At 44.0% G+C, this 22,122-nt stretch overlaps 1 protein-coding gene across 2 annotated transcripts; it reads left to right on the forward strand.

Annotated features, from left to right (window-relative positions):
* The first annotated feature begins 1,410 nt into the window (after positions 1-1,410).
* On the forward strand, positions 1,411-17,885 carry LOC111851493 (STE20-like serine/threonine-protein kinase). Of its 2 annotated transcripts, XM_023826477.2 has the most exons (18): positions 1,411-1,679; positions 2,880-3,268; positions 4,793-4,957; positions 5,576-5,624; positions 6,733-6,882; positions 7,349-7,421; positions 8,267-8,461; positions 9,550-9,724; positions 10,349-12,289; positions 12,378-12,508; positions 12,665-12,788; positions 13,214-13,393; positions 13,846-13,975; positions 14,782-14,906; positions 15,469-15,654; positions 15,807-15,932; positions 16,182-16,295; positions 17,527-17,885. In XM_023826477.2, the coding sequence occupies exons 2-18, from the start codon at positions 3,119-3,121 to the stop codon at positions 17,641-17,643; spliced, it is 4,131 nt and encodes a 1,376-aa protein (XP_023682245.2). In that variant the 5' UTR covers positions 1,411-1,679; positions 2,880-3,118; the 3' UTR covers positions 17,644-17,885. The 2 variants fall into 2 exon arrangements, with proteins under 2 accessions (XP_023682245.2, XP_023682246.2); XM_023826478.2 differs by lacking the exons at positions 1,411-1,679; positions 2,880-3,268 and having other exon boundaries at positions 4,834-4,957; positions 5,105-5,624.
* The last annotated feature ends 4,237 nt before the right edge of the window (positions 17,886-22,122 follow it).

Here is a 22,122-nt window from a genome sequence, read left to right on the forward strand (position 1 = left end):
TGCCAGAGAATTCAGTAAAATTATTGCAGATTTACTGGCAAGCGTCCCAGTTTTTTCTGTGATCACTGTGTCTGTAACGGCCACCTGTGTTCCTGTGAGCACTGTAACTGTAACGGCCACCTGTGTTCCTGTGAGCACTGTAACTGTAACGGCCATCTGTGTTCCTGTGAGCACTGTAACTGTAACGGCCACTTGTGTTCCTGTGAGCACTGTAACTGTAACGGCCACCTGTGTTCCTGTGAGCACTGTAACTGTAACGGCCATCTGTGTTCCTGTGAGCACTGTAACTGTAACGGCCACCTGTGTTCCTGTGAGCACTGTAACTGTAACGGCCATCTGTGTTCCTGTGAGCACTGTAACTGTAATGGCCACCTGTGTTCCTGTGAGCACTGTAACTGTAACGGCCATCTGTGTTCCTGTGAGCACTGTAACTGTAACGGCCACCTGTGTTCCTGTGAGCACTGTAACTGTAACGGCCACCTGTGTTCCTGTGAGCACTGTAACTGTAACGGCCACCTGTGTTCCTGTGAGCACTGTAACTGTAACGGCCACCTGTGTTCCTGTGAGCACTGTAACTGTAACGGCCACCTGTGTTCCTGAAGCCATGTTTATTTTTTCAGAACAAAATGACTTTGCCTATGAATTGGATCAGGTATATAGCAATAGCATTTATAGTATGTGGGGCGGCAAGTGTCAAAGCCTCATCTTCGTGCACAAAATACATTCTGCGCCACACAATGCATTATTTAACACAAAATCATGTAATACGTTGCTGCATTTTGTCCACAGAACGGCAAACTCCTGTTGCATTTTGTCCACGAAAGCATAAAGACTTAACTTTCTTTCGTGCACAAAAATCCAAAGGGATGTTTCATTTTGTTCACGGAATTGATATCAGCACCTTGCATTTTGTGGATAAAAGAAAAGCAATTTCATTCACAAAATTATTTATTAGTTATTTTATTACACTAAATTACACTAAAATTAATTTTGTGTACAAAATGTATTTTGTGAATGAAGGTCATTTTGTCAACTAAATAATTTCACTGTGGACTACATTCATGAACGAAAGAATGGTATTTTGTGGACAAAATATTTTTTGTCAACTAAAATTAATATTGTGTACAAAATGCATTTTGAGGGTGATAGGAAGTATTTTTTTGGACAAAATGTACATTATGAATGATGCACAGCTATTTGTGGAAGAAATTGATTCTGTGGAACCACAAAATGCATTTTGTCTTTTGCTGAGTCACAAAAGGCACGTACTGTAGTAAGCTCACGCCTTTGGGTAGCGTAGTACTTCCCAATGACCAGAAGGTGGCGCACCGGCTTTGATTTAGCAGACTTGTGTAATTACATTTAACCTTGCTATTGTGTTAGGGTGGGCACCGATGCATAAAAACACCACAACAATTTGTGTACTGCATCAAGGCTTTTTGACTTTGTCAGGAACCTCTATTTAAACAAAAAAATAAAACTTTTTCACTAGGCAAGGCATGCCCAGACATGCAAGGCAAGATAAGACCAGTTCAGTTTATTTATATAATTCTCTTGAGGTTTATTTTACCATATTTTTGTTATTGAAAACGAGAGATGTGCTGTTAAAACAAAGGTCCAGAAAGCCACACCAAAAATATCTTTTCATGGATAAGGAAGCTCAACAAGGCAACCAAGAGGTAAGAAACAAATTGGATGATAAATAATTGTTTTGAGGGTATTTTATGGCTGATGTAAGACACGGGTCAGTACCGACCCGTCTAACATAAGAGATAGGAACAAAAAAACTAACATTTGAGAAAGGTTAAGTTTAATAAAAATAATATTTTAAGCCAAGCTAATGAAAGATCTCTGCACAAATTCCTTCCAATTGTAGGCAGTCATACATGCTGAAAATAACCATGGCAATTTCCCCTGAATAACACTGCACCCCCGATAGTTCAGATCAGACATACTGGGTAGCCTACAGGTAGAGTGCAACAATAAAATGATGAATATGGATGGATTAATACAAGGAGTCAGAGATGGTCTGCATATGTCCCATCTGGGGTGTGACACCAGCCTTGTGCCCAGTGCTGCTGGGACAGGCTCCTAGTTCACCCGCAATCCTGACCAGAATAAGCGCTTGGAAGATGGTTGGATGGATGGATGTATGGTAAACCTTTATGTAGACTGGCATCTCACCCAGAGTGTCCTGTGTCCTGGGACAGGCTCCTAGTTCACCCGCAATCCTGACCAGAATAAGCGCTTGGAAGATGGTTGGATGGGTGGATGGATGGATGGATGTATGGTAAACCCTTATGTAGACTGGCATCTCACCCAGAGTGTCCTGTGTCCTGGGACAGGCTCCTAGTTCACCCGCAATCCTGACCAGAATAAGCGCTTGGAAGATGGTTGGATGGGTGGATGGATGGGTGGATGGATGGTAAACCCTTATGTAGACTGGCATCTCACCCAGAGTGTCCTGTGTCCTGGGACAGGCTCCAGACTCCCCGTGTTCCTCTACAGATTAGGAGGCATAGGGAGATCAATGTGAATTTCAGGTAAGATGAGATTCACATAATAGGTCAACAGTAGGGAGGGAGCGAAGAGACAGCAGGAGACCTGAAACCGCCGGCTGGCCACTTATAACTGTTGTTTTAGGCTCTTGGAGGTTTTTTTGAATCACGGTTACCTTGATGACTGTTAATGTGGGTTTTCCAGCCATTTTAAAGTCCATTTTTTTCTGGCTTAGGGTTGGTAAATTCTGCCCTTTCTGTCATTTATGAATGTCATTTAATTCAAATCGAAAGTAACTCAAGGAGGCTGCCTTGTGGGCCGCCACCTTTATACTAGTGACAGAAACTGCAGTAGTTTCTTTCTCTCTTTCCCCGGGCAAGGATGTGGTTATCACTGCAGCTTCCTGGCTGACAGAGGTGCACGGAGACACGAGACTCTTCGCGCGTGTATGCGGACACACAGGCTCCGAGCCACGTCTGGGGGATCGCTGGCTGTGGAGAGGACAAGTGGATCCGTGTGGGAGGGTCTGTTTCAGGGAAGCTGTTAGTTCTCATTAGTCACATCTGTAAGGGCAGGGGGGAGTCGCGAGGACTGGGTCGAGAGGTCAAGGCCGGTTGCCATGGCGTCCCTCCTCATGCGCATCTTCCGCATGGGGGCAGAGAAGAAGCGAGTGAAGCAGTACGATAACCTGAAGAGGGATGTGGATCCTACTGAGGGCTGGGACACACTGCAAGAGCTGGGAGATGGGGCCTTTGGGAAGGTCTACAAGGTAAGCCAGAGCCGGGGGGGGGCGCTTTCTTTAATGTTGTCTGTGGGTGGCTACAGGTGGGGGTGGGGGGGTGTTTCAAGGTTTTGAACCACGAACCATGGCTGTTAACCACGAACATCATCATAAAATGGGAATGACGACTGCCAGCTAGAATTACACCGAAACAGATGTACCTTATAACTGCTAAGTTGGATATTCTAACCTTCCCCCTGGCGGGGCTGGCTGTATGTGTGTGTGGAACAGATATACATTACATTGTGGGGACCAAATGCCCCCACAATGTGATAAAAACCTGTTAATTTGACATTGTGGGGACCATTTTTCAGGTCCCTACAATGGGAAATTCAATTTAATAAAAATTTGTGACTGCAATCAGAAAATAAACATGCCAAAAGACTTGTATTTTGTTTGGTTACTTTTGGTTGATGTTGTTGTTTGGATTAGGGATTTGCTCAGAAAATTGAATGGAGGGTCCCCACAAAGATAAGAGTACAGGTCTCTGTGGGTGTATATATATGAACTTGAACTTGTGACTATAATACTGTAATATCATACATACTTTTCCCAGTTTCCTACACATTATACTGTACATGACCAGTTAGTCAGCAGAGTAACTCTACCTTAATTCTTTTCTTCCCAAAAGCCCTGGAAACTTGGGCTTTGTTCCACAAATGGTTGCTATGTTTATATAGTGCAGGAAAATTGAGATCTATGCTGCACCATAGAGATTCTGTCTCGCCATTGCTTTCTGATAGCAAACAACAGACTTCAGGCCCCTGTCTGACATTTTGAGATGACTTTAGCTGGAATACCCTGACTGGATTACCCCCATTCTGCCTCTTATATTGTGCAAAAATGTAGAAACTGGCAGATAAGGGGCCGACCCTCAGTCAAAACCACAAGTCGACCTGTTGATCTGAACAATAGGTGGCTGAGTCATTCCAGAGACTTGGTAAAACACAATAAAACTCTCTGTCTCAGAACAGAATTCTTATTTTTTCAATTTACTGGTATGTACTTGTTGTATGTTCTATAAAGATTTTGACTCTGAGGGTGATAAAAACATTTTAGCGTTACCTAGGATACTGTATATGAAAGGCCTTTGAGGGCATGTTGTGGTTTTGGTGACTTCCTGTAAGCCATACATGCTGAAAATAATTTCCTGTCTGACATTCTAACCTACATTTGTCTGTTTTACCTCTGTCTCCTCATACACAAACTTCTCCTGTCTGATAACGTTTCCACTACACATTAAAAAAAAAATACAGAGAACATGCAAAATCTCAGCATTGAGGACAGTAAAATCTCATTGGCTGACTTACAGTACCTACCAGCAACGTTTCCTGATGTTTTCATCACTAAGACCTTCATATTGCTATTGACAAATACTGTATAGTGTGGAGAAACAAAGATATAAGAATTTATCAATCACAAATTCCACAATTCATTACAGTCAGAAGAGAAAGCCTAACAAACATCAGTTTTTTAACCCTGACAATCTACCTCCTTGTCTGTTATGTTCAGGCATGCAACAAGACGACTAAGGCTCTAGCAGCAGCCAAAATCATAGAGGTGCGCAGCGAGGAACAACTGGAAGACTACATTGTGGAAATTGACATTCTGGCATCCTGTCGCCACAGTCATGTTGTTGCTCTTCTGGATGCCGTTTTCTTCGAGGGATGGCTGTGGGTGAGAGACTGACCTGACCCCCGTCCCATTACACATGTAGTAAATGGAAAAATTCACATCTTACAGTTTGTTTATTGTTACAGTTAATGGATTATGGTGGTAACACTGGGGTGGCATTACTTTGGGTTTTCTGTTCTTTTCCCAAAGAAATTGCCCAAAGCATGCCATCATGTGCGTAAGGGCACCGTGATGGACTGGCATCCCATCCAGGTGCTCCTGTTTTGGACCCTGTCCTGCCTGTGATAGCGCTCAGGCCCCCCTACCTCCATGGCCAGGATAAGTAGTTGGAAGAAGAATGGACTGGAATCAGGAACAAAAGACCCCTGACTTTGAGATAATGTCCCTACAGCTTCCTAAAGACACTGCTGAAATATGCTTTGAATTGTTTGGCAAATATTGACAGTATTACAGCTCAGAACATGACTAGCTGTTCTTACAAAAGCCTAAATTGCTGACCTCTGTCTTCCCATGAGATCCACAGCACAGAAACAGGTCTTTTGAGTGCTGGAAGTGATGAGTCTGACATCTTGTGGTCTTGTGCTGGGAAATTTCCTAAGCAACATTACCAAGAGACCCCTATGAATTAACGCTATTTCTCTCTCTGTGTCACTCACACAGATCCTGATTGAGTTTTGTCCTGGGGGGGCCCTCGATGACATAATGTTAGGTAAGCTGTCGGGAGCCTGTGGTTCACGTTCCTCTCAAGTGCTGGAACATTCCTATCTACCTAGACTATTTAGAATAATCAGGGATGCAAATAATTGGCACGGAAGTACGCATCCACCTTTAAAAGCGATACGTGCGGCAGTTGATTGTTGTAACAGCACAAATGCGTACTTTTTTATGTGCTTTTATGTTGATATGACAAGAAATTATTGTGCATTTTTACCTTCATATGCCAATTTGTACTTCATGCACAGTAATTTCTTGTCATAGCAGTGCTAATGCACATAGAGTATGTACACGTTTCCACTGGCATACTTACGGCTTTTAAAGGTGGATGCGTACTTGCGTTCCAGTCATATGGACCCCTGAGTATAATCCAAGAAAGTATAATAGCTCAGTACATTTATTTTATCAGACACTTTTATCCAGAGCAATGTACAATTTTGAGAAAGTCAGGTCAGCCTGTCACTGGAGCAGTTGGGAGGTTGAGGGCCCAATGGGTGACATCATTCTGCAAACCCAGGGATTTGAGCCGGCAGCGTTCCAGTTACAGGCACGGCATCCTAACCGATTGAGCCATAACTGATGCATTATATTTGCAAACAAAACAAAAACATGCTTTATTTGCCATTTGCACAAGTATAGGTAGATTGGAAAGCTTCTCCTTTGCCAACCCCATCCTTCTCTCCATAGCTTGGGGTCACAGAACAGGGTCAGCCTGCATGCTGCACCCCTGCGGCTGGGGGTTAGGGGCCTTGCTCAGAGGCCCAACCCTGAGTCTTGACCTGGCACCCTTCTGATCATGGGCACAGAGTCCTAACCCCTCAACCTCAGAAACATGTGTACAGAAACATAATCTTCAAGATCAGGAAACAGCACCTTTTTATAGGGCTCAGAATGTATGCTCACGGTGTCTGTGTACTCCTCAACACAAAAGAAAATGTCACCAAAACAATCTCTGAGAGACCAACCAAGAGGGTGTTTCACTGACAGGATGTGACATCACTCGCTGACCCAAAATCGCAATGGCAGAGCATTATGGGAAGTGCGGCTCTGGTATGGGCAGGTGTGTGACTGGGTACACACTGACATGAGTGGGCACTTTCCAGAGCTGGAGCGTGGTCTGTCGGAGCAGCAGATCAGCGAGGTGTGCTGCCAGACGCTGCAGGCCCTGTCCTACCTGCACCAACATCACATCATCCACAGAGACCTGAAAGCCGGCAACATCCTGCTCACCACGGAGGGTCACGTCAAGCTGGGTAAAACCTCACCTAAAAACAAACTGAAATAATATTACACTTATTTATATATTAACCACAAACTAAAACTTAGTTTCATATTTATGTCATGTTCATTTGTTATTAATGAATTGTAATGCCAGTTTTATTTTGAGCAGTCACTATATTTGTTACTGTACTTGTTAATTCTGTAAACGCTTGTGAACGACTGAAGGAACGAGTCATTACTGATCTCATGTTTGTTCATCATTAATGAATCATGATCTATCTTAAGAGGTGACTATATGTGTTCATGATTTGTACTTCAGTAGTAACTGAGTTATTACTAAGTGCCCCATCATGTAAAGTGTTACCAATAAAAATTAATACATGAAAAACATCAGACCATCCCTCAACACCTTATCATAAAAAATGATATCTTACTCCCCTGTCTGTTTGGACCTCGTAACATTTGCCCTTTACGTTTTTCTTTTTTCTTTTCCCATAGCTGACTTCGGAGTATCTGCAAAAAATGCCAACACTCTCCAGAGGAGAGCAACCTTTATTGGAACTCCTTACTGGTCAGTAACCCGGCTCTGAATGTGTGCTACAAACGGCGCATAATACCGAAGAGGGACCTAACAGTATGCGAGAGCTGTGACTTCACCTTTAAGATTTCCTGTTGACGTGGCCACAATCGGAAACCATCTTAATGGACAGCAACAAGGAAATGTTCAGGCAGAAATGTTCAGGCGGAAATGTTCAGGCAGAAATGTTCAGGCGGAAAATGTTCAGGCGGAAATGTTCAGGTGGAAATGTTCAGCACTCCAACAGCTGTGTCAAGGCAATGCATCTTTTCACCATTGCATACAATCATCTACGATAATCATTTATTTTATCATTTTATCCACATATTATAATAATTTATTTTATTATCTATTTCCAAGAATATGGGGGGTCTCTCCCCCCCAAGAAGGTAGAGGCTAGAGTATTATTTTATATATAAATTTAGTCTTATTTTAATATATATTATTATTTATTATTATTATATATTATTATTATTTATTTAGAACTTATTATTTCTTGTTTGCTTGTTTTAATTTATTTCTTTTTCTTCTTTTAAAATGTCTGTAAAACACTCTGTAAGCACTGTGGTTAAAATAGTGCTATATAAACAAAGACTAATTGATTGAAGGTTAGGGAAGCTAGACTATACACTCCTTTAATCTTCAATGAAAGAAGCCTTGTGTCTTACAGACATCTGATAAACCACTCTAGTGCCAAGATCTACATTCTGAAATAAAAAATTTAATTCCACGATTTGCTTTCAAACACGTGCAAACGGAGAAAACCGGCGTCACGCATCTTTAGTTAGTGTTTGCTGTAGCGGCTGCTCTGTGTCGACTCGTCTGCCTTTCTGTCCTAGGATGGCCCCAGAGGTGGTGCAGTGCGAGACCTCCAAGGACAACCCGTACAGCACAAAGGCAGACATCTGGTCCCTGGGCATCACACTCATTGAGGCTGCAGAGATAGAGCCCCCACACCACTCTCTGAATCCCATGAGGGTCCTGCTGAAGATCGCCAAGTCGCCCCCTCCCACACTCGCCAACCCCCGACTATGGTGAGTCCACACAGCCCTGTGATATCAAATCCTGCTCTGTCAGCTGCATCCCAGCACTGTCGCACTGCATGTGTAAAGCACATATACAGCACCCTCCATAATTACTGGCACCCCTTCTAAAGATTTGTTAAAAAAAAAAAAAAAACGGCTTAGAAAAAATCCACCTTTTGGTGAAGTAGCTTCATCTCACACTGAAAAAAAGAAAAAATTCAACCTGGAGAGATTCTGTACAGAGGAATGTACTCAGATACCCTGCTCTGTATTCTCCAACCTTACAAAACATTATAGAAGAAGATTTAATGCTGTTATGCTGGCGGCTGTACAAAAAACAACTAAAATTTTGTGAAAAATGGCAGCTAACATTTGGCTAATCCTACGTTTTGCCAGAAATGTTTTTCCTGAAAAAAAGGTTCCATAGAGTGACCCAAACTTTGTCTGGTGCTGTCCTGTTTTCTAAATCAATTTGGCATTTGGAAACCTCTGTTTCACCCACTTTCAATATAGTTTATTTTTATTAATGAGTAAAATGTAAAATGTGACTAAAACTAAAATATATTTTAGTCATTTGACTAAGACCAAAACTAAATAAAAAATTGCTGACTAAAATGTATTTTAATTATTTGACTATAACTAAATTAAAAATGGTGTCAAAATTAACACTAGATGGTAAGATTATGGATCTGCCAATCCCTGCTTGATATTAACAATTATTTGCATGGAGAGAGAATATATTGTATGTTGTAATTTTGTTAACTTTTCAGAATCTTTCTACTAATGACTGGCCTTAATTGACTTGATTGGATGGAAAACAAGTAGTAAAACCATTGGACTGGTGTGTTACAATAAGGCCTGACTGTCTGTCTGACATGCCAGTCATCTTCCTGCGGGGCTGGCGGCTCTGCCGGCTTGTGTGGCTCTATCTTTGGGTACCCCCCACTCACATCCCCCACCCCACATGGTAAAATTTATCGTGAGTAAGTGTCTGTGGTGGGCACTGGTCCAGCCACGCCCTGATGCTCATGCTGGGGAGTGTAGAGAGCGGAGCTGTAGCTGTGATAACGCTGCTTCCCCTGCTCTCCGTGTCCCAGGTCTTCCCACTTCCAGGATTTCCTGCGCAGAGCTCTGCAGAAGAACCCCGAGTCGCGCTGGAGTGCGCAGCAGCTGCAGGCCCACCCCTTCGCCTACGCGGGGCGAGACGGCCACGCCCTACGCGATCTCATCGCAGAGGCCAAGGCCGAAGTCACCGAGGAGATCGAGGCTGAGGTATGAAACAACCTTTGCAGCTCTCGGATAACAAGGCAATTGTTCTGTACTTTTAAGCACACTTTTCCTTAATTATCTCTAGATTAGATAGATGGATGGATGGATGGATGGATGGATGGATGGATGGATGGATGGATGGATGGATGGATGGATGGATGGATGGATGGATGGATGGATGGATGGATGGATGGATGGATGGATGGACAGACTTTATTGTCATTGTACCGAAGTACAATGAAATTTCTTCTGTGCCAAACCTGAATAAAAGTAATCTACACATGTACACACATACATACCAAACACATGTAATAAATTGACTTAAAAACCAACATCTAAAACAATAACGTGAATAAAAGCGTCTCCTACATTTCATTGTCTACTTACTGTATACTGCCATGTTTCCCTTAGTTATCATACAGACAGATATAGTCTAGTGAGTGGCACCAGTCATCTTCAGAGAGGTCAGAACTGTCTCTGTTTGCAATGTTATTAGTAATCTACTTACTACCCCTTCGAACCTACATGAAACAATAAAGAGAAGCATATTAGTGTATAAAACAAAGCGGAATGTTATCCTGCTAGATTAAGAACTTCATATTCTTAAGGTGTGTTTTCTCTTTCCAGTCGTTGCTGGACCTGCAGAGGTCATTGCCAGAAGAGATGGCTAATGATTCTGAGAAACTGGCCACCCTGCCGGGGGATGAGGGAGATGGTAATGGACCAGTGAAGCAGTCTGAGTGCCCTCCAGATGCCCCGCCCACCATGGAACAAGGCGACAGAGAAGGGGACCCCACTGCCTCTGTGGAGCCGAAGAAGAATGAGAATGTTCTTGTGACCCGGAGGTCATCCAGCGCTGCAAAGAACAAGCAGAAGCTAATGAGGCGTCTGTCTGTCCCCGGAACCCTGTTCTCCTTTCTCACCGGCAGCTCCAGGCGCTGTAAGTCGGGCTTTTGGGAGGAACCGACGGCTGAGAGGAATGAGAATGAGGCCCAGGCGAGCGGCCAGCTGGTCTCATCGAGTGCTGAGAGACTCGGTCCTCTGGGAAGCCAGGAGAATTTGGAAAAAAGCACGAGCACCACTAGTAAAGAAGAGACTTCCCTTTTGACAGCAGATGAAGGTGGGGCCAGCGACGGTGACAAAGCAGGCAGTCCTCATGAGCATGAAGAAGAGATCACAGTGGCACTAAAGGCTGAATGTCAAGCAACGGATTCACCTGAAATAGACATGGGCCCAACCTGTGATTATGAAGCTGACAATGCTGCAGTTTCAGATGAGGATTGTACAGGCTTGGTAACTGAGGTCAATGCAGATAAGGCAGTGCCTACAAGTTCTACAGAATGCTCCCAAAACAGCAAAACACCAGATCTGGATATCGTATTCACCTGTGACGTTTCCCGTATGCCGCTACGTCTGCAAAATGAACTGGTCCTAGCCTTATCATTAGAATGGCCAAAGACCTACTCAAAAGATGATGGGAAATCGGGGTTTTCAGCACTGGAATACCTGGATTTGTGCACAATAAACAAAGAAGCTGATCTTCGAGTCATTGTGCCGATAAACGAAATCGACACTAGAGAAGAAAGCCAGAGTGTGACAGAGGAAGCTGTGAAGGACCCGGAAGAACCTGAAGTTGACGGTGTGGAACATAACGAGGTAAAGAGGATAGATGAAGGAGTTGTGGAGGAGGTGGAAATACTGAAAATAAAAGAGCAAGACAGTGAGGCAGAAGGTTACTGTGAGGAGGTGGGACTGCAAAAGGAAGTAGGGTCAGTGGAGATGTATGAAAAAGATAAAGTATTGGAGGAACTGGATGTAAAAATAATGGACACTGAGCAATCACTGGTCCATTCAGAGATAGCCAACGATGAAGGCATTGAGCACGATGGCAATGAGACCACACGGTCTAAACAGGAGACAGCGGTTTTGGCTGATAACGAAACCAACATCTCATACATTCAGTTAGAGAAGGAAAAAGTGGGATGGATAGAGACAGGTGAGGATGACATGGAAAAAGAGAAGGAATCTGGGAAAACAGAAAACCAGCCAGAGCCAGTGAATTGTGAAAGTGTAAACAATGAAGAAACAAATGAGGATATGAAAGCTGGGAAAGTTGAAGAGACACATACTGTTGGAGCGGAAATAGTGGAGGAAAAAGAGGAGGTGGAGAAGGAAAGGACAAAAGACATAATGCCAGGAGATCTTGGAAAGGTGCCAGGAGATACGACAGATGAGGTGACAGAGCTGCCTGAGGAGCACAAGGAGAAAACAGACGATGGAGAAAATGCTGGTACCAAGACGTCTGAGGACAGCAAAGAGTCAGTCACTGCGTCCCAGAAATCCAGCAAGAGGGTAAACTTTGCAGAGGAGACTGAGATTAAAAGAGACGGAGGGCAGGAAGATGTTCTGAACGGGATTGCTGCAGGGTCGCAAACACCAGACAACGTGAGCACTAGATCCGGTGGCCACGAGCTCACCGAGGATCAACCAGGATCGCCACTAAACAAGAGCCAGCCTAACAGCCCAGATACGGAGATTCCATTTCCTCTAATGTCAGGAGCTGACGGGGTGAGTGAGCCCACAGTTTCAGGCTAAAAAAGCCTAAATGTAGCCCAGATTGATCCTTTCTTGCCTCCTCCCATTGCCTCCCTTTTAGGACCTGCCTTCTAACAGAAAAACAATTAAAAAGACGCGTAAGTTCATGGTGGACGGGCGGGAAGTGAGTGTCACCACATCTAAAATCATCAATGATGGTGACAAAAAGGATCAGCTGCTGCGATCTGTCAGGTAATGCACCCCCCGTAGTGTAAAAATGACATGACGCTGAAGTCGTATTGAATACTAAAAAATGACTCAGAAATTCCACAGAGCACCTACGTTTGCATAAAAATAAGAAACTTACAAACAACACCATCTGTAGCTGCTTGTATTGTAACTTTGCAGACGACAGGAGCTGCATGCACTCAAGGTTCTGCAGCGTGAGGAGCAGCGTGAGTATGCGCAGATGGAGCAGCGGCTGCAGCAGCAGAGGGAGCAGATGTTCCGCCATATTGAGCAAGAAATGACGGTAAGTTTGAGTAAGTTACGTAACGGTAAGTGAGAGTTTGATACTAGGGGACACAACTTATGCAAAGTTTTGTTTTTTTTGGTGGGGGGGGGTTGATACCTAATTAAATATTGAGAGGTACACATCCCTCCCACATCAGATGTGTTTCTTAAGCCCCTGCGTGAAGCTTGTTACAGAAGTCAGATACTGGAAAACAATTACTGTCCTACCATCACTACCATCTACCTCAACCTTTGCTCAAATGGAAAAATGGGTCGTTACTCATCTGTGTGGGCTTCTCTGTGGATGTGACTAGTAGTAATATAAACAATGGAACGAAAAGGACACATGAGACGTCGCCAAGCAGCGGCCCTGTCTTGAGCTGTGGTTTCAACTGGCTGACTGTGGGCCAAAAATCACCGTTTGTCTATGTTGCCTCAATGCAGAGCAAGAAGCAATATTACGACGGGGAGCTGGAGAGGGTGGAGCGACAGTACCGGCAGCAGGCCGACCGCATGGAGGCGGAGCACACGGCGCGGCTGCGGGAGGAGGCACGGCGCCTGAAGGGGCAGCAGGAGCGCGAGCTGGAGCGGAAGGCGCCGGCACTCAAGGCCGACCCCCGGGAGGTGAGTGATCAGGGAGCCCTGACTGGCCAATTATCTATGAAACACATTCAGCTTCACGTCTGCTTATCCGTCCATTTCCTGTGACTGCTCACCCTGTAGAGGGTCATTGTGAACGTAGTGCCTTTCCCAGAAATCATGGGGCACGAGGCAGGGGGCATTCCTCATAGTGCTAGTCCACTGGAGAGCACACACTCAGACAACTGGCTGTTTGAAGACACCGACTGGGGAACATGAAGGCTCCACACACTGAGCCCTCAAATTACCATCCTGTTCCATATGTACACTGTTACAAAACCCAGAAACTAATCTTCAGTCACTTGGAAGTACCCTGTGGGTCGACTTTCCAAGGGATCCCCAACTTTTTCATTGTGCCAGGTCTGCAGGACAAACGGAGTGTTCAGTGTTCGGTGCAGAATGGTGCAGACAAGTCCTGTGCTTCTCCAAATCCCTAGGAGCAGAGGTTCCTCCAGAAGCAGCAGCAGGAGCTGAACGAGGGTCTACAGAGGGCTGTCCAGGAGCACAAGAGGAAGGTGGCCTCTATGGAGTGGGAGGTCACTGTCAAGACCCAGCAGCTCAAGAGAGGTACAGACCTCCCTCAAGCCAGACGTCTGCGCTTCTCTGCATTCGATCCATCCATCCATCCATCCATCCATTCATCCATCCATCCATCCATCCTCCCCATGTTCAGCTGCAGTTTATTCAATATGGGATCTTGAGCTAGAAGAGCTTCGAAAAGATCTTAGGCAGTGAAAGAACTGTCTGGATAGGAGGTATATATTCACTCAAGAAAAAAATGCATAATTTAACTTTGCAACATATGCAAATTAACAGTAGAGCAATAAAAAATAAGATATTCTTTCTGTTCTCCAGAAAGTTACTGATTACCTGTTAGATAGCTGGACACACGCCGCTTTTGGTCCCTAACCTCTGCTCAGGTGCCCCACAGCCATTCCATGTATTTGTTAAATATTTGCCGGCAGCTCAATTCATCAGTCGAACAATTTAATGAGTTAAATGACTTGATGAGGTATTGATTACCCAAACCATCAATTTTGTTTCTACCAACCAGTTGAGCATAAACAGTCACAGTCACAGAATATTCAGCTGGTTGGTAGAAACAAAATCTTGGTCTGCATTTGTAGTTTCTGGTCCTGAAATGCCCAACACTGAGTCCTACACACTGAACCCTGGGCAAAAGCCAAATATTCTGTCATGTCCTGGGCTGCCTTGTTTACTTGCCCCATCGTACAGGCAGACAATGAAGCGTCTAAGATACACTTGGAGGGCAGCAGGCAGAGCATTAAAGACGATATGATTCGCACTGTCTTAAAGAATCACCCAGTAACAAGCCAATATAATGCCTCTGTTTGTGTCTTCCCACTCTGAAGCCCGGGAGTCAGTGATCTGGGAGCTGGAACAGCGCCACCTGCAGGAGAAGTATCACCTGTTCAAGCAGCAGGTGAAGGAGCAGTTCTCACTGCAGAGGCAGCAGCTCACGAAGAGGCACAGCAAGGTCAGTCACCTATTGCAGCTGCACTAAATGTATTCCTCAGCCTGTATCTAAATGTATTAGGTCAGTGTTTCCCAACCCAGTCCTCGGGGAACCCCGGACAGTCTCAGCTCCCAGCGCACCTACTGTATAGCAGGTTTCTGGTGTTCCTGATTGGCTGGGAGCTGGAAGGGAGCAAAAACATCTGGGCTTCCACGAAGACTGGGTTGGGAAACACTGTATTAGGCAATCACAAGGTGGTATGGTAACAGTTAATGATATACTGTCACACCTTAAGGATTGTGGGTACGAATCCCAGAAGGGATCCCCTTGTTCATATATCTTATGCTCGGTTAACCCAATAAAATATAGTGCTATAAAATGTATATAAAGTGTTAAATTATAATAATATTAACCAAGCTAGCAGTAGTTTAGATAATATGCAAACTCTGCAATTAAGAGAAGCTGAGACCTCAATGCGGTTCAGATTAGCTAAATCTGATATTCATCTCCCACCTCCCCTGGCACATTCGTGCCATTCCCTCTCATCCCATCACCGGCACGCATTACCCGTGTCCCCATTCAGGACAAGGAGCGCACCAGCCGCTTTCACCAGTCCCTGATCGAGGAGCAGAAAGCACGGCAGATGCAGGAGAGGACGCAGCTCCAGCGTTCCCAGCGCGCGGAGGCCAAGGCCCATCTGGTGCAGTTCAAACTGGAGCTGCGAAAGCAGGGTTTGAGTAGCACTGAGCAGAAGCAGCGCCTCAGCCAGGTCAGCTCTGGCTACTGCAGCTTGTTTTTTCTGTCAGACATGGGCATCGATGCTTTTCAGCTGCAGTAGGCGTTAAAAGTCTGTTTAGTTGCATACTCTCCCAATGGCTGCCTGTGCAGGGTCACATGACGCATCTCTCTTGCTCTGTGCAGTTTTTGTTGGAGGAGGAGGGGAGGCAGAAGCAGGAGAAGCAGAACCTGCAGCAGAGCCATGAGCAGCAGCAGACGGAGCTCCAGGAGCAGTGTGAGAGCAGCGTGGCTGAGCTGCAGCAGCTGCAGGTAATGCCGCTCTTCTCCTACAGTCATGTGCATTTCCACTTGCACTTTCACTGCAGATGAGAATGTTACACAATTATAGAACACAGATGCCCATTAGGGGGTATAATAGGCACGTGTTGTGTAGCTTTGCAAGGCCGTACAGTGGACGGGGTGTGAGCCCTGAAGCTGGTGGGGGCACTCGTGCAGGCGGCTGGCTGTGCACAAGCGCGTGCAGCGTGCTAACCAATGTGCTGTGCTGGGCTCCGTCAGAATGAGAAGCTGCAGCTGCTGGTGGAGCGCGAGAAGACGAAGATCAGGGGGCTGGAGAATGAGCACACACTTGAGCTCAACGAGTGGAAGAACAGGCTGTCCTGCAGGAAAGAGGTGAGGTGGGGTGGTGCGGGTGTGGGGTGGTGTGGGGGTGCGGGGGTGGGGGGTGGGGGGTGCGGGGGTGGGGGGTGGGATGGCCTGAAAGATACATTTATCTCTCCTAAGAACCATGGAATGCATTGACCCGCTGAACTGTCACGGGCAAGATCCTGCTGTTTGATAGTAATTTGTTTGTTGTTTGAACACTACAGCAGAAAACAGATATTTACTATCATAAATTTCTGCACATCTGGCTTACAGTTTTACAGCTTCTTGTGAAATATACCGAGAAGCTTTTTTATGTTTGGTGGTCCGGGTGACTTAGTCAGACCTCTTCACCGGGGCGAGTTTATTTAATGGCGTTACATCCATGTCACAATAAATATAAACCAGCAAGTTGTAACATATTCTTTGCGTAAATATTCCACTTGCGAGCCCAGAAAGATGAATTGCGTGCACATGTGTCATAATATTGCACTCAAACTGTCTTTTTTCCTTCTCAAATATTTTTTTTCCTTCATGCGTCACCTTTGGCTGCTCTCTGTGCTCCAGTGAAATTTTTTGCTCATATTAAAACTCCAGCGCGAAAATTTCACAGGAGCACAGAAAGCTGTCGAAGATAATCTATTTGGTGTGCGAGGGTGTCTATCAAATCGGGAAGAAATAAAAACATTTGAGTAGGACAGTTTGAGCGCGATATTACGACACGCGCTCGCTAGTTTCGTATTTGCTCTCGTGAGTGGGATATTCACGCAGGTTTATATTTCTCACTTTGTGTTTTATCACCTTTTTCGACATGGGTTTTGACATGAATGTGACGCCATATTTATTATATAGGGGAGCTCCAGTTTAAAATAATGGTGTGTGAGTAATAATTACTGAAAACACCAATAGTACAACTTGAAAATGCCTGCGAATGTACATCACTAACAGAAAGTCTTGGGACTCTTGCTTAATTCAGTAAAAATATTTCAAATGTGTTGGTTTTATAACAAAAATAATTACTTTATTAACTTGTTCACAAAATATATCACAGTAGAAATAACCAGTAGTTTTAAGTAAAACATTCAAGTAGTAATAAACTGAAGCCGTTCTTAAACATTGCTAGTCAATGGATTTTTGTTATGAAACCAAGACATTTTTACAGAATTAAGCATGAGTCCTAAGACTTTTTGTGAGCAGTGTATCTATAAGGACGTAAGAGATGTTTAGTAACCGTGGATGTATGGTTCCCCTCGTGCCGCAGGTGCTGGAGGAGGACCTGGAGCGCAGGCGCAGGGAGAAGCAGGGCACGCGCAGGCGAAGCGAACCAGAGCCGCGCAGCGCCACCCGCCGCAACCGCTTCTTCCCCAGCTTCACTTGAGGAACACATGCACGGACATAGGCGATAACATACACACACGCTAAACAGATGAGAACCCGATTTACAGAGACATAATCCGAGTTTCTCGGCAGTAAGCTGTCCCGATATAAATGAACGGATATTGGTCAAACTAAATAGAGCCTAACAGATTAATTCTGAAGTTGTAAATATTAATGTAATATTGTTCAAACTTTGTTATGTAACATTTTTTACTGAATAAAACTGACCTGCGTAATGTGTTATTCTGTTACAGTTGAATGGCGGTTCATTTTCACCTCGTGTCCTGTGCCGTAGCCGCTCACAGTTGTTCTATCAACAGTTATTCCGAGTGGGGACAATGACCGTGTTTAAAACAAGCGGCTATGGAAGAAATGAATGAATTTCCTAACTGGACGTTTTGGCTTAAGAATATGGTATCTGGTGTAAGTGAAAAAAATAAGCCTATTAGGCAAACTAAACAATTACAGCTCTATATTTCGTTGGTTACTCTTCTTGTTGTTTTAGGGAACTTTACAGATGATCAGAAACCTGCCACATTCTGTGTATTCTGTTATACAGAGAACGCTATTATAATATGTAAGGAAACATAAAACCACACAAATCCATTATGTATATTAAAATACACCTTACAGCTCAAAACTTACTGTTCATCCTGGTTGCAACGGTATGAAAAATTCACAATGTCATAACTATATCCCAATATCACCATTTATAAATCTTCCTGCCACTCAATAACACAGACATCTCACCTTAAGCTTTGGCCCTTATTGATTTCAGGGAGATGGATAAATGACAACCAGGATGTGCTGCCTATGGTTATCTTATTCTAATACTGCATAACGCTGAACCCCCAATCCCTGCTTGGCAAATTCGATCAAGTTAATAATGGAGTAACTACGCTTTTTAAAATGGCATAAAAATACCATATACCATGGTGTAATGTCTTCACGGTATGATGGTATTAAAATGACAGAGCGATGGATTCTTTCCCTGGCACCTGCGTCATTCGCAGGTGCCAGGGAACCTCTGTCAATTTGCAAGAGACTCCCAGAACTTCCGGGAGAGGTGTGAGGTCTGCAGACATACACTATAAGGACAAAGGTATTGGGACACCTGGCCATTACACCTAGAGGAACTTCAATTACATCACATTCTAAATCAATATGGAGCTGGTCCCCCCTTTGCAGCTATAACAGCTGCCACTCTTCTGGGAAGACTTTCCACAAGATTTTGGAGTATCTCTGGGATTTTTTTGCTCAATCATCAATCATTCAGAAGAGCATTTGTGAGGTCAGGCACTGATGTAGGATGTGAAGACCTGGCTTGCAATCTCCATTCTAGTTCACTCCAAAGGTGTTTCATGGGGTTGAAGTCAGGTTTCTGTGCAGGCCAGTCAGGTTCTTCCACAGCAGACTCCCCCATCTATGCCTTTATGGACCTTGCTTTTTGCACTGGGACACAGTCATGCTGGAGCAGAAAACGACCTTCTCAAATCCGTTCCCACAAATTTGGAAGCATAGAATTTCCCATAATGTCTTGGTATGCTGAAGCATTAAGAGTTCCCTTCACTGGAACTTAGGGGCCTAGACCAACCCCTGAAAAACAGCCCCATACCATTATCCCTCTTCACCAAACTTTACAGTTGCCACAATGCTGTCAGGCAGGTAATGTTCTGGCATCCGCCAAACCCAGACTCATCCATCAGACTGCCAGACAGAGAAATTTGATTCGTCACTCCACAGAACACGTTTCCACTGCTCCAGAGCCCAGTGACCTGGTGTTTTACACCACTACATCCAACCCTTGGCATTGCTCTTGGCAATGTGAGGCTTGTATACAGCTGCTCAGTCATGGAAGCCCATTCCATGAAGCTCCCGGCACAGTTTTTTTGATGGGGTTAATGCCAGAGGACATTTGGAACTCTGCAGTTACTGAGTCCACAGAGTGTTGGCCACTTTTACGCTCTGCACCTTCTGTTGTTCTATAGTTTCTGTTGTTCCTTTAGTGACCATGGAATATCTAACAGGGAAGAAATATCATGAACTCACTTATTCAAAGGTGGTATCTTATGACAGAACCACACTTGAATTCACTGAGCTCTTCAGAACGACCCATTCTTTCCCAAATGTTTGTAAACCTGACTGCATGGCTTGGTGCTTGATTCTATGCAGCTGTGGCAATGGGTCTGAATGAACTCTGCAGCTGTAACAGCTGCCCCTCTTCTGGGAAGACTTTCCACAAGATTTTGAAGTGTGTCTGTGGGAATTTTGGCCCATTCATCCAGGGGACCATTTGTGAGGCCAGGTACTGAAGCTGGGCGCAGCCCCAGTGACAAGCAAAGGTGCAAATTGCTACTTTTTCCTGACACTGTATTAGTGATAGTGTTGTAGTACTCGAGACCGGTCTTGAGACCTCTTGGTCTCGTCTCAGAATTGACTTTATTTTAACTCAATCTTGTCTCAGTCTCGGCCATAGAAAACTCGAAGTTTTATTTGAAGACCAGTCAAGACCACCCATCAAAATGCCTCAATATTTATCACGACTTCTTAATTTGAATTTGTTTGCCCACACAGTTCTGTGATTGGGTATAAAATGTCTTGCTTCAAAGTTCAAATACAACCAATAAGGTGCGTCTTACTTGAAAAAATATAACATTTGTTAGCATCTATATTCAAATTATAAGAAAAAACATCCATGGCTCAAATAATATTGTGACACCAGTTTTAGGCAATACTTCCTAGCCCCAAGATGGCGCCTGTGCTCCACATTCTGTAGTGTGTTTTTTATGTAGACTCAAACATTAGTCTGTTCCTGATCTTGACTTAGTCTAGCCCTGCCTTGATTGTGGTCTTGTCTCTGTCATACCCTTCCATGGTCTTGGTGTTGTCTTGGTCTTGATAAACTCTGGTCTTGGTATTTTATTGGTAATGAATGAACATGTACATTTACCCTTGAGGGTACAGCCCCAGTGACAAACAATGGTACAAATTGATCTCTTTTTTTCTGAAAGGGTTGATGTATGAACAAAGCCCACCTTGGAGGTTTAAAATCATCATAGACATCATTCAATTCTGGTTTACCAGAATTTCCAGTGATACATTATCGTTACCAGAATCTCTCAGGATACTATGGTGTTATTGTAGTCTGTTTTCATGTGTCCAGCTAGTGTCCGTTTTTGACTCTGACCCTGCCTAATCTACAGTAACATCTTGTTACTACCATGTAACATCTTGTTTCATTAAACTTTTGCCTGACCACGGACCTGGATTTTTCAATTTGACATTTCCATGGGCGATTCTAGACCCAATTTGGAGGGGTTTCAGCCATCCTATTCTTGTCACAATCCCCCTGAAAACTTATCTAAATTCATTAGGGGATTTGTCTTGTTTTTTCCCAAGGGTCAAATCCTAGAATCACACCAGCTACCAAATACCAGTCCATCGTCTGTTCTTCAAACCAACTCTGTTAATATGAATTTTACTTTTCAACACACCAAAAAGTGCTTGCCTCTCTATTCCAGTTGCTTAGCTGAAAATATTTGTGTTATTTTCAAAAACTAGCCTAACACTCCTCTGTTAATAATGCTATGGTAGCGGTTTTTATGCTACTTAACCTTTTACAGCAGTTGATGTGGTTGTTTCCGCAGTTTGCCACCAGATGGCGGCATAATTACGATGTGACCAGCAGTAAAAAGACAATATAAAAAGAACCAAACCTTGAGCTGACCCACAGTTCAAACTGATTAAAGTTTAATCAAACTTAAAGATGTCATTTACAGGAAATCTAATGGAATGAGCGGTTAGTGATCCATCACAATACAATATTACAAACACAAACTGACAAATGTGACAAACAGCAAGTACAAAGGGTTGAAGTCCTCTGTGAAGATGGCTGATGGGCAGCTCATGGAACTCCAGCTCACAAGGTCTTTCAAAGTGCTCTAAGACATAAACAAGGAATTTCTTTTTGTGAACATCAAAGTTTCAGTCAGTCATGTTGCACTGCGTTGCACCATAATGCAAAAAGTCTTTATGAAAATTGTTTTCCTGTCATTGTTGGGAAGTTTTTTTTAATCTGAATGGATGGTCCTGACTGAGGCAGGAACTTGGAAATGTGTTCAATTTTTTCCAAAGAAAAGCAATTCTTGGGCTACGGACTGTTGACACAACGCAAATTCAATGCGATCTTCGACCCAGATAAGTTTATTGGCAACGGGGTCTTTGTTATGTGGCGGTATTGAAAACAAATATCATGGCGGAAAGTGTGGCGGTCGGGCATAGCTCCAGCACTGTGAGACCTTGGCTACTTCCACGCTGCACTGCGCACGTACTCCTTAAGGAGCTACCGACAAAAAAAACACAAGATCAAGGCACTACCAATTATGACTTCACAAAATATGCCCATGTTAAACTACCTTGAGCATTCTCAATGGTCTGGAGTCTTCGAAAGCATTGGCAAAAACAAAAGAATAACGGCTTT

The sequence above is a fragment of the Paramormyrops kingsleyae genome, chromosome 7, assembly GCF_048594095.1.
Source record: "Paramormyrops kingsleyae isolate MSU_618 chromosome 7, PKINGS_0.4, whole genome shotgun sequence".
Classification (NCBI taxonomy): Eukaryota; Metazoa; Chordata; class Actinopteri; order Osteoglossiformes; family Mormyridae; genus Paramormyrops; species Paramormyrops kingsleyae.

What these genes read in the sequence shown, in the direction of transcription:
- LOC111851493 (XM_023826477.2), top strand. Translation starts at nt 3,119, where the DNA reads ATGGCGTCCCTCCTCATGCGCATCTTCCGCATGGGGGCAGAGAAGAAG. An exon ending in TCTTCGAGGGATGGCTGTGG is followed by an intron (nt 4,958 to 5,575) that starts GTGAGAGACTGA and finishes TCACTCACACAG; the next exon opens with ATCCTGATTGAGTTTTGTCC. An exon ending in ATATTGAGCAAGAAATGACG is followed by an intron (nt 12,789 to 13,213) that starts GTAAGTTTGAGT and finishes GCCTCAATGCAG; the next exon opens with AGCAAGAAGCAATATTACGA.